Genomic DNA, 18,020 nt, shown 5'->3' with positions numbered 1-18,020 from the left:
CAAAAAGGTTCAAATGGTTATTGATATCACATTGAGTAACATAAATGATCAACTAATTATGAATTATTCAAATAACAATTGTGAGAAAAATGTTTTACAACTTGCCTACAAAACAGCAAGGTAGAATTATTAATGTATGGTCTGATTTGGTTGATAAGGGCCATTAGGGAAATTAACACTTTCCCCTAGAGCCATGTAAATAGCAATATGCTAAAGATATGTTAAGAGCAGGGGCAGGAAGTGATAGTCTCAATATAAAAAGGCTAATATTTACTGTAGGTAGTCCTATAATATTATATAATATGTATTCAATAAAACGTTTGCTTTAAAATCTAGAATAAAGTAAATAAAACACTGTTTGATTGAACAGTGATCAATTCTCCATAAAGTTATATAATGTCGTTGTAGTGACAGGTAACATTTCACCTTTCACATTTCACCAACATTTCACCAACATGCAGAATGTCATGTGACTATAATATCAGATCACTAATATTACTAAAATGTTATATTGTTTTACATTATCGTTTATTATTATGATCCTGGGTTTATCGAATACATTTCACTCCAATTAGGTTTTATTATGTGATGACCCAATCCAGATGCACTAGCCCAGACAAAAACAACCAAAAACAACGTCGGTGACGTCTCATCTCAAGGCTGTGTGCGTATCAAGCTTTTTTCTTCCCTGCTAGGCAATTGGGAGAAAAGCTGTTTGTTGCGTAGTAATGACTGTCTGTGTCTACTTCCTTCCTGCTTTTTGTAGTAGCCTACACTAAGCAAACAACAGCCTAGTAGTCTACTACGCCTACGCGACGTGTTGAAGAACTCAAAGGGTCATAAAGAGCAAGTATTTTGGACACGCAGCGGGAGAAAAAGTTAATTTCTGGGAGAACTGGCCTTCCTTTTGCCTGTCCGGAAATAATAAGATTGTGTGTTGTGTGAAGTTCGCTCAACAGGTATTGAATATTCTGAGACGCGCTGGATAGCACTTTGTGCTGTACAAATTCTCATCGGATTTGATGGTTGGTCGGACAGCCACCCGTTCGATATTTCAGAACTCATAGAGGGGTTTCTATTAGGACGAGGTGTCTGTTAGTACAAGGTAAGACACTCATCTCCAATGCGTCTGTTTCGTGTCTTTTTTAAACTTTCCAAGCAAATTGTCAGAATGAATTGAATTGCGTTGGTTAAAGCTATTTAGATATAACGTTCTTTATATAACAGCTTTTAGCCTTTATTTACACCCACACTGCTCACCAAGATAGTAATGTGAAAAATAAACAAGTGATATGAGGTACTGTTGTATTTAGCTATTGGAAACAAGGGAAAAAGCGAACAGTTTTTGTTGAATCATATTGATTGAACATGACAGAGTAACCGCAGAAACAAGTTGTTACTTTGTTGTTACAATGTATAAACAATTTTGGAACTCTGTTACAACAACTGTAAGGATATAGCCCAGATACTGCTGATGATAATGATCATAATAATATTATTAACAATAACAATGATACATATGTTTATTATTATTGCTATTGTATCAAAGAAGGTCAGAGAAAATGTTACTAATGATAGTTGAGGCTTATAAACTACTGCACTTTTTCTCTTGGTTTCTTCTTGTTATTAGATTAGCTAAAATATTTATGTGGATTTGCTAAAGAATGTCATGATGGTAATGATCCAAGCCCAGTAAGCATTTGATAACAATGGCAAGTTGAGCTTGCAGTAAAGCTCACATGCAGCTATAGATTACCACGTGTTTGACAGAGATATGTAGTTATTGTACTGGAGAGAATCTGCTTTATGTCATATGAACCAATTATTGTCAAAGTTAAACAATATATATAAATAAAACAAAACAAACCTGTAAATCATTGAATATTAGTTCAATCAAGTCCCAATGAAATACAGCCACCGCAGTCCATTTATTGTACGGACTCGATTTATCTTTGGCAAATCCTCATGTTTCTTTTCTTCTATTTGCGCTGTTTGCATTTGTATTTTTTTGTTGCCCGGTCATACAAAGAGAGACAATAATTTGAGTTAGTCAATGCTGACTAAGTTCCAGGGAGGTGATGGAGAGTTCATGGGAACCATCACAGGTTCTACTCCCTCTATAGAGGCTGGAAGTGCTACTTTGCCTCTGAGAGGTGTGGGTCTGACTGGGAGAGAAAGAAGCTAAGTAGTTGGTCAGAATTTGACCTGTCCCCAGGCACCTGGCCAGAGGCACAGTGGTGTGCCTGTCAATACCTGTTAAATAAATGTAACCTTTATTTATTAACTAGGCAAGTCAGTTAAGAACAAATTCTTATTTAAAATGACGGCCTACCGGGGAACAGTGGGTTAACTGCCATGTTCAGGGGCAGAACAACAGGTTTGTCAGCTCGGGGATTCAATCCAGCAACCTTTTGGTTACTGGCCCAACACTCCAACCACTAGGCTACCTGGCTGACATCTCTAGCCTGGCTCTCCTCCTCTTCTCTGCCTCCAAATGGTTGGGACTGGGGAGGCTTGTGTGGGGAGCCACACTGCAGCTGTTATTCAAGCATTATGCCACATGTTAACCACCATTTCAGTTTGAGGTGAACAGTAGTATTTTCTATAAGGTAATAAATTGTTGTTCCATGGTGTGTCAGTGTAACGATATAGATCTACTGTGGGCTTGTGCAGAATATAGACAAGTGTGCCATTTTCAAAGCAACTAAAACTCATTTAGAACCATTCATAGGAAAATCCAAAGCCCAACTCTGTCTGGTAAAGTTAACAGGGACTCGTTTTGAAATGTTAAGTCAATGTTTTGTTTGTGTAACATACATTCAGCAGGGGTGATGATTTTCTGGGTTCTGATCCAGGGTGCCCTTTAAACAATACTTCTTAAATGTCTTGCATCAGCTCTTTTCCCTTAAAAGGGAATACTTGATGTGTTCCTCTCTGCCTGCCCCCTGAAACACTAATCTTGCAGTATTTAATATAAATGTAGCTTATACTTAATCTTTCCTTCTGTCTTTTATGTTTATTATTATTCACATATTTTCCAGAGACTCTAGTCACTGCAGTTAACCTACAGTAACAGTATCCCACTAGACAAACACTGGTTGAATCAATGTTGTTTCCACGTCATTTCAATGTAATTACGCTGAACCAACGTAGAATAGACGTTGAATTGACATCTATGCCCAGTGGGATACTTGTTTCTAGATCCCTACATTTGAGCTCAGTCACAATATGCTTACTCACTCTCAAAATAGCCTACAAGCCTTGTTATGGGATTATTTGTTTTGACTGTTTTGTGTCACAGGTTAACTAAACCAACGTTATGTGATATAAAGATTCAGGAATGCAGTCTGAAAGTATTACGCTATTAATCCCATTTCTGTCTCACTGAAGCATAGACATAAATGGCCGTGTGGATGTTCTCCTTCAGAAGCATATGTTTTAGGTATTTGGAATACACTTTGTATTTTGTCTAGCAGAAGACTTAAAACTCTATTTCCTCAAACGCTGCTGGACCTCCTTCGCAGACAAAATGTGGGGGCTGCCCTAGATTAAAAAGAAAACTGAGTAGACAAGCACGTCATATAAGAGCAAGGCCAAATAGCCGTATCATTCCTTTTCAGGAACATGTCGTTTACGGTAGAGAGCTACAGTGAATCTCTCTCTAAGACTAATGGCAACAAGTAAATCTATTCTTGTGTCTCATTACCTACAGTAGATTTTAAGTAACAAAAGTTAAACTCTGGGTATTTTCTTAGCTAGAGAAAAAGCAAACACATGACTATTTCATGCAACATTGATTTGTATCTTGTATAGGCAAGTAATCCGCCTTGCCTTGGGAAGGAATGCTACCTTTGTGAGGGATTTTCTGGGTCATATTTTTAGAACAAAATGAAAGCTACACACTCATTAGTCCACACTCCACAGTGTGGGAAATAAGCGTTATTCTCATTCAAATGCAAGTCATATAATTTCAGCCTTTATTGAAGCTTTTACTGACTATGTTTTGTTTTTCCTCTCCAACAACTCTCCTCCATAGAAGATTCAGCAGGAAATTCCACCTCTCCTTTCACATACCCCACCAAATGCTATGGTGGTGTGTAGATGCCAGAGCACCAACCAGGACTAGAGCTAGATGGGAGCCCATACTGACAGTACCAGTCTGATACTATGGCTGCTTATGCCCTGAGCAGTCTGATTATGATGAATAGCAACAATCTGAAGAGTAAGAGCAGCCCTCGGACTGGGAGGCCTGTGCTGCCTGTGCCAGACCGCTCCACCTACTGCCAACTCCTGGTGACTGGGGGCCCCTACAGCCCTAGCAGCCTGAGTCCTGGCTCCCCTGGGGGCTCCTTCATCTTTCCCCCCTCTCCAGGCCCCAGCAGCCCCAGGGCCCGCTCCCCTTGCCGCCACCCTGATACCCTGGGGGTGATCGTGGGCAACCGTGTCCGCCGGCTCAGCAGCAACGGAGATGATGAGGCCCCAAACGGGGAGGTGAAACGCACAGTGCAGCTCCTGCAGATCCACCGAGAGCTCCTGAATGTGGAGGTCAACAAGAAGGTGGGTCTGTTCGAGGCCCAGATCTCTGGCCTGCGCACCCAGGTTCAGAACGCTGAGATCCAGCGCAGTCCTAGGGCCCCACGCAGAACAGGCCCAGCCTCCCAGGCCAGTCAGCCCACCCAGGTGCCCACCCTCAATCCCCCACAGAGAGACTGCTCTCCAAGCATTCCCAAGGAACTCCAGAATGGGAAATTGTGTCTCCGCTCGGAGCAGGGAGTAACGGGGAATGGCAGAATAGAAAATAGCACGGCTGACCCAAATACGGAACAGGGAAGTCTGCTTGTGAAGAAATCAGCAGGAACTTGGTCCGAAGCTGACAGTTCAGCAAGCAGTCACTCCCCGAGTTCACTGGGGATTGGCAGCTTCTTGGCAGGCAGCGACAGTGAGCGCCCTGCGGAGAGGGCCCAGACCTGCCTTACAAAGGCAGGAACGGAGCCAACGGAAACCCAGCTGCAAGCAGCCTCGGCCTGGGCCGACAGAGAGGGGAGCTGCCCAGAGGTGGGGACCACCATCCCAGCCGTCATAGTAACGGACCACGGGATGGAGGCCCAGGGAGAAGGTTGTGATCCGAGCAGCGAGCCCCAGCACAGCCCCAGGTCATCCCGAGCCCTGAGGAAGCTGTCCTCCTCCTCAGCCTCTTCCACAGGCTTCTCCTCCTCCTGGGAGGAATCAGAGGACGACATCTCCAGCGACCCGGAGAGAGCCGAGGGACTGTCACCTGCCCTCCTTAACACCCAGCAGAAAGCTGTGAGTAACTCCTTTTTATTAAGGAACAAACTCATTCATTATTTAGTCTGTCACTAATCAATGTATCTTCTCTTTCACATTGAATGGGTAGATAGATAGAAATCTAATTTTACCCAAAACATTTAGTTTATTGTTCAGTGAAATAGGGACTGAAGTTAATAATAAAAGTTTTAAGAAAGCTTTTTAGATAATTGGGAAATTCTGTTTTGAGACATTTAAGTGGCATATGTAGGTCCGTGACACTCCCATCTCTAAATTAACTTGTAAGTTTGCTAGAGGGCCTCTCTTCATCAAGTTCTTTGTCACACGGCGCTCTTGCAACAAACCGGTCCGCTTCCTCCCTGAATAACGGTTGACATTCTCGCTAACAAAGGTACTTCTGTGTCCCGTTGTCAGCCTCAGACGCTATGACTCTGACCGCTGTTGGACGGTCTTCAAAGAGAAGGCTTCTGGCAAGGTTTATAAATGAGGGGTTGTGTATACAGGTGTAGGATCTTCATATGACCAGTTTCTCACAGCAGGAAAATAATCCTGCAGCAACAGGAAATGCAAATGATTGTGTGGATTATAATTAATGGCCATTTTTGTAGGGGTTGACACATTTTTAGTTAGGGCAACTAAAGTCTGAAATATTTAGGGGAAATTACAAACTTTAGAAGCCTTTGTAATTATACATTAAAAATACATTACAAAATACATTACAAAATACATTACAAAATACATTACAAGTTGGCATTTCCTACTGTTCAGGAAATGTCTTGCAACAACAGGATGATCAATTTAAGATCTTACATCTGTACGTTAAGGGAAGAGTTTGCTTCAGAACAATGCACCAGGATTTGCTTACCCTAAGTGTTAGGACCAATAAATGTTATTAGTGGTGAGTGTGCTACTGCTGGGTGGTCTGAGATATTAATTACAATATATCTTGGAAATCGTCTGTGAGAAATTGTCATCTCATTAAAACCTTCTTGGCCTGTCTACGTCTGACTCTGACCTTATGTCTGAGATGCGTCACTGATTACCGCCATCACAGTGTTGCATTGCTGGGTTGCAGCTGGAGCACACACACAGACACAGGCCTCCAGTGGCAGACTAAAGTGGCAGGATGAGGATAATGTGTTCCACATGCTGTATGGGAGGTGTGCCAGGAGATCCATGTGATGTCTTGTCTGGGATAAACAAGTAAATCAGAGGGAGAAAACACTTCATTGTGCCCATCTGGGCTGACCATAGCAAACAAAATAAATATATGAATGCAGAGCACAGCTGCAAGGTCTAGATGGCCCAGATAGCCTTGAAGTTAAGTGAATGGAACTGTGCTGGTTTTGTGAAGGCTGTTTACACCGTAATTGATTTGCTTTGTAGAGGAATGTGTTGCCTTTATGTATCCATGACAGGGAGGCAGTCCTCTTTTACTGGCCTATGTCTGAGGAAAGTGTGAATCCCAGAAAAAGAGAAAATACACTTAGCAAGCTACTTGATGATGATTGATGGATATAATAATTAATTGATATATTGCAGTGAGCTCAGATTGGTGGATAAGGTGTCTGGAGTGCAGACAGGAGAAATTAACCCAGCTGGAAAGGGCATATTTTATTTTATAAAGCAGTTTATTGCTACTTTCCATGGATGGAAAGTGGCATACAGACACCACCGGCTACAGACCTACCACAGATTTTACTTGCAGTGGTGAGGTTCTATTTGTTTAGATGACGGAGCGCAAAATATATGTAAATGATATCATCATTTCCTCAATCAACGTTTGTACCGGCAGCCTATTGAGTAACCTATCATGGCTCCCCAACTCTGTTCCTGGCGTGCTACCGTCCTGTAGAATTTCACTCCAACCCCAGTTGTAACTAACCCGATTCATTTTATAAACCAGCTAATTATTAGAATCAGGTGCGCTAGATTAGGGTTGGAATGAAAACCTACAGGATGGTAGCTCTCCAGGAACAGGGTTGGAGAGCCCTGTATAAAACATGATTAAAATGCATCCTCCAATTGCAACGTCTCCCAATGCTCACACACGTTGTCTCAAGAAAATGTTATACAGTGCATAGCAAAACATTCTAAAAACCTGTTTTGCTTTGTCATTATGGGGTATTGTGTGTAGATTGCTGAGGAAAAAATGTATTTAATCCATTTTAGAATAAGGCTGTAATGTAACAACATTTGGAAAAAGTCAAGGGGTCTGAATACTTTCCGAAGGCACAGTATTTTTAGTACCCTAACACCAAATTAGGCATACCTCATTTCAAAATAGGCCATCATCACTGTCAATCATGAATGATAATTATTTACGTTTTACCGGTGAAACTGCATCTGCATGCCAATCATTTGATTGATCTCAATCAGTTTCATGCATTTCGATCTTCTTGAATTACTGTTTCATGAGCGAATTAGAGCAGATGATGTTAACAAACTATAAAGCGTTCTTGAATTTTGTTTCAATCAAAGCATAATGTATATCCTGCATAGTGGCTCTGAGTTTTGGCACGTGATCATTTTTTGGGGACTATTCAGCTTCAGCTAACCATCCTAAAATGTCATTACAAATTAGGTGTTTTGGTGGAACAGTAATATTATAGGCCTGCTATGCTATTCGGTTCTGTTATATTAAATTCTAATGAATCGTTATGTGATCTTGCAAGACATTGATTCAGCTTTGATCCAACTTTACTAAACGAGCACCATTGTGAGAAGTGAGGATCTTCTGTAATGATAATAATAATAATAAGTGATGAGGACTATTAGGCGTAGGCAACAGATCTTGATGAGTGTTATTTTAAACGATTGGAGCGCCCTTCGTGGTGCTGAAAGGACTGCGCTAAATAAACTTTGATTTGATTAGCTTGAACACATGGTTACAATATACCCTATTACAGAATAAAAAAAAACAGAGGGCTGAACTATGAATTCATATAATTTATTTGCAGATATTTAATCATCAAATCAATGGATGAACATAAGTAGTGAACATAAATCATTATTACGTAGAATTGCAGGAAATTTGTTTTAAAACAGCCATAAAATGTAAGGACCTCAGCCAGACAGGAGAAGCATGTACGGGGAGTCAAACATTTATTCAGGAACGGACAAAGAACACGACAGGAGCAGCGTCAGCACACGGGTAAACAAGGACATATGACAAACATCAATCCCGAAGCAGGGAACAGACAGTTATAGGGAAGGCAATAACACAAGTCATAGAGTTCAGCTGAGTCCAATGAGCGCAGATGCGCGTGACGGGGAAAGGCAGGCGTGCGTACTGATGGTGGCTTGATTGCGTAATCTTGGGGAGCCTGGCGCCCTCGAGCGGCAGGGGGAGGAAGAGCGGGAGCAGGCGTGACAGTACCCCCCCCCCCAGCGTCCCACCTGGGGGAGCCGGCCGAGACATGGGCGCTGGGCAAGCTGGCTGGGGGTAAACTCCCGACGAACTGGCAGGGGTGTGGGAGCCTGGCGAGCCGGCTGAGGCATGAACGCCTGTCGATCCCGCTGCAACGTGGAAGCCCGATGATCCGACGGAGACGTGACAGTTTGACGAGCCGGCTGGGCGAACAAGACCTGGCGATCCGGCTGAGTCCCGACGTGGGATGGGCTCCTTCCGAACCAACCGGGGCAAGGAACCTCTCGAGCCAGCTAGTGCGTGGAAGCCCGACGAGCTGGCTAGGCACCCCGGTTCCATCGGCGGCGACCCAGAACCAACGTCTCCACCAACCGGAACGCCAGTACTCCCCAATGCTTCGTGTAATGGCTTTGGGATTCTGTAAGGACCGACGCCGGACAGGAGAAGCAGGTACAAAGAACATGACAGGAGCAGCGTCAGCACACGGGTAACAAGGACATATGACAAACATCAATCCCGAAGCAGGGAACAGAGCTAGGGAACAGACAGTTATAGGGAAGGCAATAACACAAGTCATAGAGTTCAGCTGAGTCCAATGAGCGCAGATGCGCGTGACGGGGAAAGGCAGGTGTGCGTACTGATGGTGACTCGATTGCGTAATCCTGGGGAGCCTGGTGCCCTCGAGCGTCAGGGGGAGGAAGAGCGAGAACAGGCATGACAATAAAATCAAGCTTTTGGTGTGGTGTATTCATGTCTCTCAATGAACTAGAACCTAAAAGCATTATTACCTAACTTGGCCCAATTCACATTTCCAATTTCCCACCCTGACATAGCCTACCTTAACGGGCCCTGCGTCTCAACCAATAGTCAATATAGGTTAAAGATCCAAAGCAGAGCTACAGCAACTTGGGCTTTACAGTGGCCACTCTGGTTTGCGTGTCCTCTGCAGAATGGTGCCGCTGTAACCAAGTGGTCACATATCGTTCTGGGTTCCACTGCGCAAGAGCAGATCGGTGGAGTTTTATAAACATCAAGGCACACAGGTGATTTCTTTTCTTTTTTCTATACGTTCTGAAGTTGTCAAGCCTCTAATGGGCCTCTGCATTGCACACATGTAGCCTACAGTTATTCATAATTCACCAGAAGAAAGGGAAGAAACCACTATTTACCCACCTCTAGGCTGCTGTAGTCTACATATTTATTTGGTTTGTCATTCTATCGTTTTTCATGAAATTTGTGGTAATTAAATAGAATTGATTTAGAATTGATCAGAATTTATTTTCATGCTCCCTCACGCTCCCCCAGCACTACACACCTGATTACTTGTGAAGCTAAGGCAGTTGCACTGCACTATTTCATCAATAAAAATATATATTTTGGGGGGAGAAAATTATTTGTTGCGACCCCCCTTCCCCCGCAAATAAATTCGTAGCACCCCCAACTCCGAACTACTTCCCGTGGCTATGCACCAAACCTATTGTAAGATGCCGCTTTAGTCAGGAGCTGTCTGCTCTGCCTCCAATGAGGTTTCCCAATCCCAACAACAAAAAATAAAGCAAGTTTATCACTAAACAGTATCAGTCAAAAGTTTGGACATACCTACAGTACTCATTCCAGGGTTTTTCTTTATTTTGACTATTTTCTACTTTGTAGAATAATAGTAAAGACATCAAAACTATGAAATAACATATATATAATAATTTGGTAACCAAAAAAGTGTTAAACAAATCAAAATATATTTTATATTTGAGATTCTTCAAAGTAGCCACCCTTTGCCTTGATATAGTAGGTTTGTCCAAACTTTTGTCTGGTACTGTATTTTGGCTTATTATATATTTGTTAATAAAAGGTCATTATAGCTCTATTGTTTATATTATCAAGCATTCAGATGGCTTTTTATAGTCTGGATGCAAATCTAATGCTTTAGCCAAGTTCTTTGTCATGGGTTATTGAGCTTATTAGGAAGGGGTTCTCTGGGCTGCGGGCACAGTGACACCCATCTGGAACCATGTCACGGTGGTGTCTCCTTTTCCTGTGTCGGCCAGAGGAGGGAAGAGCCCTGCGCGCTACAGCACAGTGTAGCCTTGCTAGAACTACAGTGCAGATGATGCAGGCTTGCGGTTGCCTGTTGCAACAGGCACAACAACAAGTGCCCAGGGGAGCTGCTGTCAACAATGTGGTGCAGTCAGGTGTTTCTCTAGCGTTGTCAAAAAGTTGTGCTGGGGTGCAATAACATTAGTCATTAGTTGGACTGACTGTTGTAGTCCAACAAAGCTCCCTGTTGTCCGAATTATCTATCTAAAATATTATTACTCACGTGATAGAATATATACATATTTGAATGATATCTTTGTCTTGTACTGTGGCCAGTAGTTTCTTTGTAACTGACATCCGGCTTTATATTTGTCTGCGAATTGAAGTTCACGTCAAGTCCAGGGATAGTCCTGCATGGCCAGACTCAGGAAGACTGAAGATCCAGGGGTTCCCCATTGGAAACCCCATGGAGCGTTATCTGTTGTTTTTGCAGTTTGTTGTTGTTCTTGTTGTTGATGATGCATGGGATGGCAGGGCTGGGTAGCTAATAAGGCTGAATTTAGTGATGGCAGCTTCCTGTCTCCAACAGGAAGGATGAAGGGGGCTTATCACAACCACATGGCTGGACATGCTGTTGTGGTGCCTGTGCAACAGGATGTGATGTGTTATGGTGCCTTGGTCATTAGCAGAATGGTGACACTCACTCTGGCTTCATATGACCTCCTGTCCTTCAGCTGTGAACCAACACAGCTGGGTAACACTTCAGACGAGTTCTAATGAGAGAGATTGACACGTTTTTATATTATTGTTGTTGTGCTTTTATGCATTCCCTTGAACTCAGTGAGAGGGACGTCAGCGGTTATGTGAACAAAATACGCACACACACATTTCTCACACACACATATACCCCAAAAGCGAACTTTAATTTAGGTGAAGGATCTTGAGGGTTCAGAGCAATGGAAAAAGTAACACCCCTGTGGTAGCCTGTTGCCTGGGAGACCATGTGACGTCAAGCGAGGCCTGCTTCAAACAGCTGGGTTTTGTGTGTGTGTGTGTGTGTGTGTGTGTGTGTGTGTGTGTGTGTGTGTGTGTGTGTGTGTGTGTGTGTGTGTGTGTGTGTGTGTGTGTGTGTGTGTGTGTGTGTGTGAGAGAGAGAGAAGTGCTGATAGGAGGGAGGGACCCACTTTCTTATGCATGAGACAGGAAGTGCAACACTTTTTACATTCCCCCTCTTTTAGGTTGTATGAGGCTGACCCTAAAACTCCATGGCAGTGCAGAGAGCTTAGCCTGGCTGGTTGGGTACCCACTAAAGGGAAAGTATCAGTGGACTCCTAAACAGTGTTTTTGTTTGCTATCTCATTCTGTCGAGATAGAAAGGCAATTGCATTTCTCAAGTGGCGTGTTGGCGGTTGTACTCTACTTTTAGTCGTGGAGATTCCTTACTAGTTCTATATCTATGCCAGTTGTGTTATGAATGGTTTGTGAGTAATTGCCACTCACTCAACAACCTTGTGTTTAGAATTGCTAAACCTGTTGGATCCCCTTGTATAGCTGATGCTGCCTGCCACACAATTACCTACAGTGACATGTCGAACTCTAGTAAATAATCTGAGAGGTGCTGCTTTGATGCTCTCTGCATAGATGTCTTTCTTTAAGGTGATTCATAGAAGTTGATTCACAGCCTCTCCTTGACTTTTATGTCTATAACCACCTCCCATTTTACCAGCATAGTATACTATACACATACAGGATCTTAATTTGACCGGTTTCAAGTAGCAGGAAAATAATCCTGCAGCAACAGGAAATGTGGATTATTGTGTGGATTATAACCAATGGACATTTTTAAAGGGATTTATACATTTTTTGTCTGAAATGTTAAAGTGGAAATAACAAACTTTATAAGCCTTTTTAAAACTTGAATACACTACAAGTTAGCCTTTCCTGCTGTCCAGGACATTTCCTGCAACAACAAGGTGATCAAATTAAGATCCTACATCTGTAGGTATAGTAGATGAATCTTATCCCCGGTGCTAGCTCACTGGAATGTCTAAATCTCACTGTTATTGAAGGAACAGCAATTGTGTGCATCAAACAATTCTCATTACATTGAAGCAAGTAATTTACCCAGCATGGGACAAAAGTAGGACATTGAGTCCTCTAGTCTAGTGTATTGTGTGCATGTATTCACTGCAGGTTTGTTATTTTCACACGTTTCCACATGTCTACATGTCTCTGGGTATCAGCATTATAAAGAGAAGGCATGATGTCAGAAGAGGCCTGTTAAAGGATTCCCTTGTTTATGGCCCATTGCCAGTAGATAGGTCTCTGTCTGTCTGTGGAGCTAGGTCTCTGTCTGTCTGTCCTGCTTCTGTATGGTTACTGCTGTGATGCTGCTGTGGGAAGACTAAAGCTGGATGAGCTTAGGTCACATTCTCCGGCTTTGCACATGGTTAGTATATAGGAAGCAGAGTTTTAACACGTTCACTGTTATTACATTCTACAGAACGTTTCACCTGAGGATTAGAGATGAAAGTATACTTAAGTGAATTCATTCCTCATTTAGTAGAAGAGTGGTGAGATCAATACCATACAGTAATATGACAGAAACCTTTTGCGTGTTTGAAGAGTGGCTGGATGGACCTGAACTTTTCTCAGATAAAGGTCAGACAGACATATACATAGATCTTATTGGCCAGTGGAAAGTGTCTTCTTCTTATCTTCACAAGATCTATCTTTTTTTGTCACTCGATCATTTTTTGGTCGCAGATGTGGAAAATACTGTCGCCACCAACGAGCCCCCACCACTTTCCTGTCTCTCTGACAGAGGTTCCTCTTCAGGGGTTAAAAACCACTTCCTCCCTGTGCTCGGCGCTGTGTTCAGTGGAAACTTTAACAACACCAATGAGGTTGAGGAGTCGCTGAAGAGCGGCATCCCTTTCCTCCTGCTCAATATAGAACGCTGCCTGGGTCTATTTTATCAGAACAATAGCACGACGCAATGAGGTTACGTGCTCTCCCCACGATACGGTTCTGCCTCTTCCGGTCCCCAACTAACAAACCTGCTGGGGCTTTTGATAGCGTGTATGTAGAATGGCTGGAATGGAGATAGAGGGATGGACGGATGAGAGAGGGGTAGAGAAAGAGAGAGATCTTCTGGCCCATGGCTGTCCTGAGAAGAGTGGCTGAAGATGTTTCACACCAAAAACAATTTAGTCAGGGCCCCTGTATACACTGGATGCCAAAACATAGGTTAATTCACTACAAATAAATGTCTTGCAATATAATAGGGTGTTTGACATGTATTCACTGGGGACATATATTCTCTGGGATGGACTATGTTGAGAATGGCCGTAAACAAATCCCAACCCATCATGGCTGTGGTTTATTCACAGTAGGATGGCACAGTCATACAGGATTATCGGGAGAAGGGAGGATCTGTGGGCCTTTTATGATGGATGAAGACTGTGGAAAGTTTGTTGAGAGGTTATACTGAGAATTTGCCCGTGGCCTCTGCCCTGCTGTGTTGTTTGTTTTGTTATGGTCTATTTTGACTATTTACCTCCAGCACTGGCCATGTGATTCTCATCACTGAACCAGTCCATTAAATGACTGTGACTGATGCGTTGAGGAGCACTTCATATCCCAATTAAAGTGATAAGATCCAAATGCCATGAGCTCGACTACAAATCACCAGATCTTTCTGTACTGAGGATGTGATTGAGGAACAAAGGGCACAGTGTATGTATTTGGAAGCACAAAGTCAAAGGCCCTGAACGAAATTAGCAAAATCTACTTTTGATCAACAACTATCTACATTTATTATCTCCAGAACAAAATTAATGCTGCTTGCCTGCTGTGCTAGGATGAGGGTTGCAACGCTACCGGTAATTTACTAAAGTTACCGGAATCTTCTGTAATTTTGGTAATTAACAGAAAAATCTATAGCAATATATTGTAATTTTGGTAATTTATACTTGAATAGGTCTTTAAAAAAAAGATTCATAAATAGTATTTATTTTTATTTTTATCTGTGTCCATATTGTCCAGGAGTTTCTAGTAGATAGACCATATGGTTCAAGAGAAAATAGCCTAATTAATGATGAAAACATCTAATCGACACTGCTATTATTTTAAATAAACTCTTCCACTACTGACTTTTTTCACAACTGCCACCAGTTTGAAGCCAAGACATTGATAACAAATATATATTGACAGGGGCGCAACTTTGGTTTTAGAAGTGGGGAGGGCATTTTTTAAATATTTGTTTTATTTAACCTTTATTTAACTAGATACAGTGCATTCGGAAAGTATTCAGACCTCTTGACCTTTTCCATATTTTGTTACGTTACAGCCTTATTCTAAAATTGATTAAACAATAGCCCATAATGACAAAGCGAAAACAGGTTTTTAGAAATTGTTGCAAATGTATTAAATATAAAAAACAGATATCAGATTTACATAAGTATTCAGACCCTTTACTCAGTACCTGAAGCACATTTGGCAGTGATCACAGCCTCGAGTCTTCTTGGGTATTTTGGGGGGGAATCGAAAGCTAATTTCCTGCATTTCCACACAATCCAATATGACCAATGGCCCTTCTAGCTGTCTCTATTTAGAACAACAAAAAGTAAGCAAAAATGCCCCCAGTCACCAAGCTAGGTAAGAGATCATTGTTAAATATGTTTGTTGTGGGAAGCTCCTACAGACCACCAAGTGTTAACAGTCAGTAGCTGGATAATGTGTGAAATGCTAATGTTAATGTATGTGATATATGTGGTACACTTTCTGGGTGATTTAAATATTGATTGCATTTCATCAAGCTGCCCACTCAAGAAAAAGCTTCAAACTGTAAGCAGTGCCTGCAACCTGGTTCAGGCTATCAGTCAACCTACCAGGGTAGTTACATTACAGTTAAATCATCAACATGTATTGATCACATCTTTACTATTGCTGCAGAAATTTGCTTTAAAGCAGTATCCAAATCCATCGGATGTAGGAAAACCAAAGTTCCAAAGGCTGGGCCTAATATAGTGTATAAGAGGTCATACAATAAGTTATGTAGTGATTCCTATGTTGGTAATGTAAATAATATTTGTTGGTTTGTGGTGTGTAATGAGGAGCAACCAGATGCTCCACTTGACACATTTATGAAATTGCTTATTCCAGTTACTAATAAGCATGCACCCATTAATGACTGTAAAAACTATTAAATTCCCGTGTATTGATGAGGAATTGAAAAAAAATATATTGTTGAGAGGGATGAGGCAAAAGGAATGGCAATTACAGATTCAGTGTGAAAAGTAGGGAATTAGCTAGGGAAACTGACAAATCAATAACGTTACATTGCTATACTGACTCTAATAAACTCACATTGCACAAAAAAATTATTATTGGTCTTCAATCGTTTAGCCGCTGGTTTCATCATTTGATTCAGGTCTAGTATGAATGAGGCAAAAATAATAACTTTACCTACCTTTGGCCAGCTCACTCTCTCTAACGGTACATCAACTGGCGAAAGCTAGCTAAGTTAACTTACTTCTGTTGAAATGGGACAGAAAGGCTACAAAATATTTCCATACAAACAACAGCTGTTAGATAGCAATAATAGCCCCCTCATATCATTATCTGACAGATAGCTACAGGCTAGAGCTGAACTGGCTGTGGTAGCTAGGAGCTAGCTAATTCACCTCAGTCAAGAGGGGATGAAACATTAGTAAGCTAACGTTACATGTCAGTTACACTACTAGCTCAGCACTGAGAATAAACACTAGTTGATTTTTTTTCCTGTTAAGTTAAACAGTGGTTTCCTTGCCATCTACATCAGTCAAATAAAGAGTAGCCAGTTTCTGCTCTGCTTGCTTTTACAACTCGGAGAAAAGCGCAACACATACACACAGACATCAGCTGCCTCTGTTCATCTCTCCCATGCTGGTCTTATGCGACAGCCTGTCTGCACGCTGTGTGGTGTCCTAAATCCAGCCGGTTGAAACCTCCAAACAGTCTACCCAACCGCTCTAAGGTGCCCACATGGTCCTAAAGCACACTGACACCATTTTTGGTATAACAGTGCAATGATAAAATAGAGCGGGACAAAAATGCAATTTCTGAATGTGTATGTGGTGTGGGGTGTGTCCCCAATGAAAGTTGCGCCCCTGCATATTGACATAGTAAAATAAATACAAGTGTGTAAAAAAATGATATTTAATGCTGAAACCTTCATATTAAACACCAATGGTATTCACTAAGTTGATGATTTATATTTAGGAGAATGTTTTACAGCTTTGTCATTCTATTTTAAAATGTTTAATCATCTTATTTAATTATGTGATAATGCCATACAGAGGGTCAGAGATAATTACAGACACCTGTGATAGTTTGAAGTACCACTAGATGTCTTGTGATAGAGTCCTTGAAAGTTCCCAAAATTCTGGTAGTTCACTGGTAAACTTTGAAAGTTTCCAGTAATATACCCTCGCTTTGCAACCTTAACTAGGATACAATGGCAACTTGCTTATACCTCTATTTATGCCTGGCACTAGGTGAGTGATTGTTTACCCAGGGTGCATTGCTGTAGCACGGTGGATATGGTAGTAGGAAAGTATTGTGGTTTCACATGGTGCTAGCTGTGCTGTACTGCACTGAGCAGACTCTGATATAAGTCTTCTTACCTGTTATCTGACTGTGAGGTTGGCGCCAATGTTTGTCCTGTCTGTGAAATGAAGAGTTTAGATGTACAGACAGAAACTTGGGCTGATCAAATCATTCAAACCACATCACCGGGAGCCACGATCTGGAAGTGAACGTTGTGTGTAACATTTCTGCTTTTTGAGAGCACAAAGCAGGCTGAGAAAATAGAGATAATGTATGCATAAGAGTTGCAAATGAGTTGAAGGACAATTTGCCCATAACCTTAACATTTAACTAACTTAGTTTGATTATGACCAATGCCCACAACTGTGACGTTGTCAAAGATACCCAATGATGTAGACTCAACTCATCTGAATACCTGGTGTTTGGCCTGGTACGACCTTATGTCTTTAACTAAAGAAATCTATTCAACCTCTGTCGAATTTAGTAGATCATTTGCGTATGTAAAATGGCCTCAATAACATAATTGAAACAGATTGATACAGCAGAAACTACTCCTCAGTAGTATAGTCATGTAAATCTGTCTCTGAGTCTGCATGCAAATACCTGATTATCATGTGGTACGAGATCAAACCCTTTTCAGCTCTGCCTAATGACAGAGAGTGCATGGCCTCTAATGTCTGTGGACACAATGGTTCATTATGTAATGCAAATAATACACAACTTCATAGGTACCATAAGT

General features: G+C 41.8%; 1 protein-coding gene across 1 annotated transcript in view; it reads left to right on the top strand.

Moving 5' to 3' along the window:
• The first annotated feature begins 708 nt into the window (after window positions 1-708).
• Window positions 709-18,020, top strand: part of LOC120019750 (inositol-trisphosphate 3-kinase B-like) — a 40,045-nt gene continuing 22,733 nt past the window's right edge. The window contains exons 1-2 of the mRNA XM_038963178.1: window positions 709-1,105; window positions 4,037-5,304. Coding sequence (XP_038819106.1) covers window positions 4,168-5,304 — 1,137 coding nt within the window. The 5' untranslated portion in view covers window positions 709-1,105; window positions 4,037-4,167. The remainder of the gene's footprint in view (window positions 1,106-4,036; window positions 5,305-18,020) is intronic.

The sequence above is a fragment of the Salvelinus namaycush genome, chromosome 24 (genome assembly GCF_016432855.1).
Source record: "Salvelinus namaycush isolate Seneca chromosome 24, SaNama_1.0, whole genome shotgun sequence".
Classification (NCBI taxonomy): Eukaryota; Metazoa; Chordata; class Actinopteri; order Salmoniformes; family Salmonidae; genus Salvelinus; species Salvelinus namaycush.
Note: the sequence above shows the minus strand (reverse complement) of the source record. Positions and strands in the feature narration are given on the sequence as shown.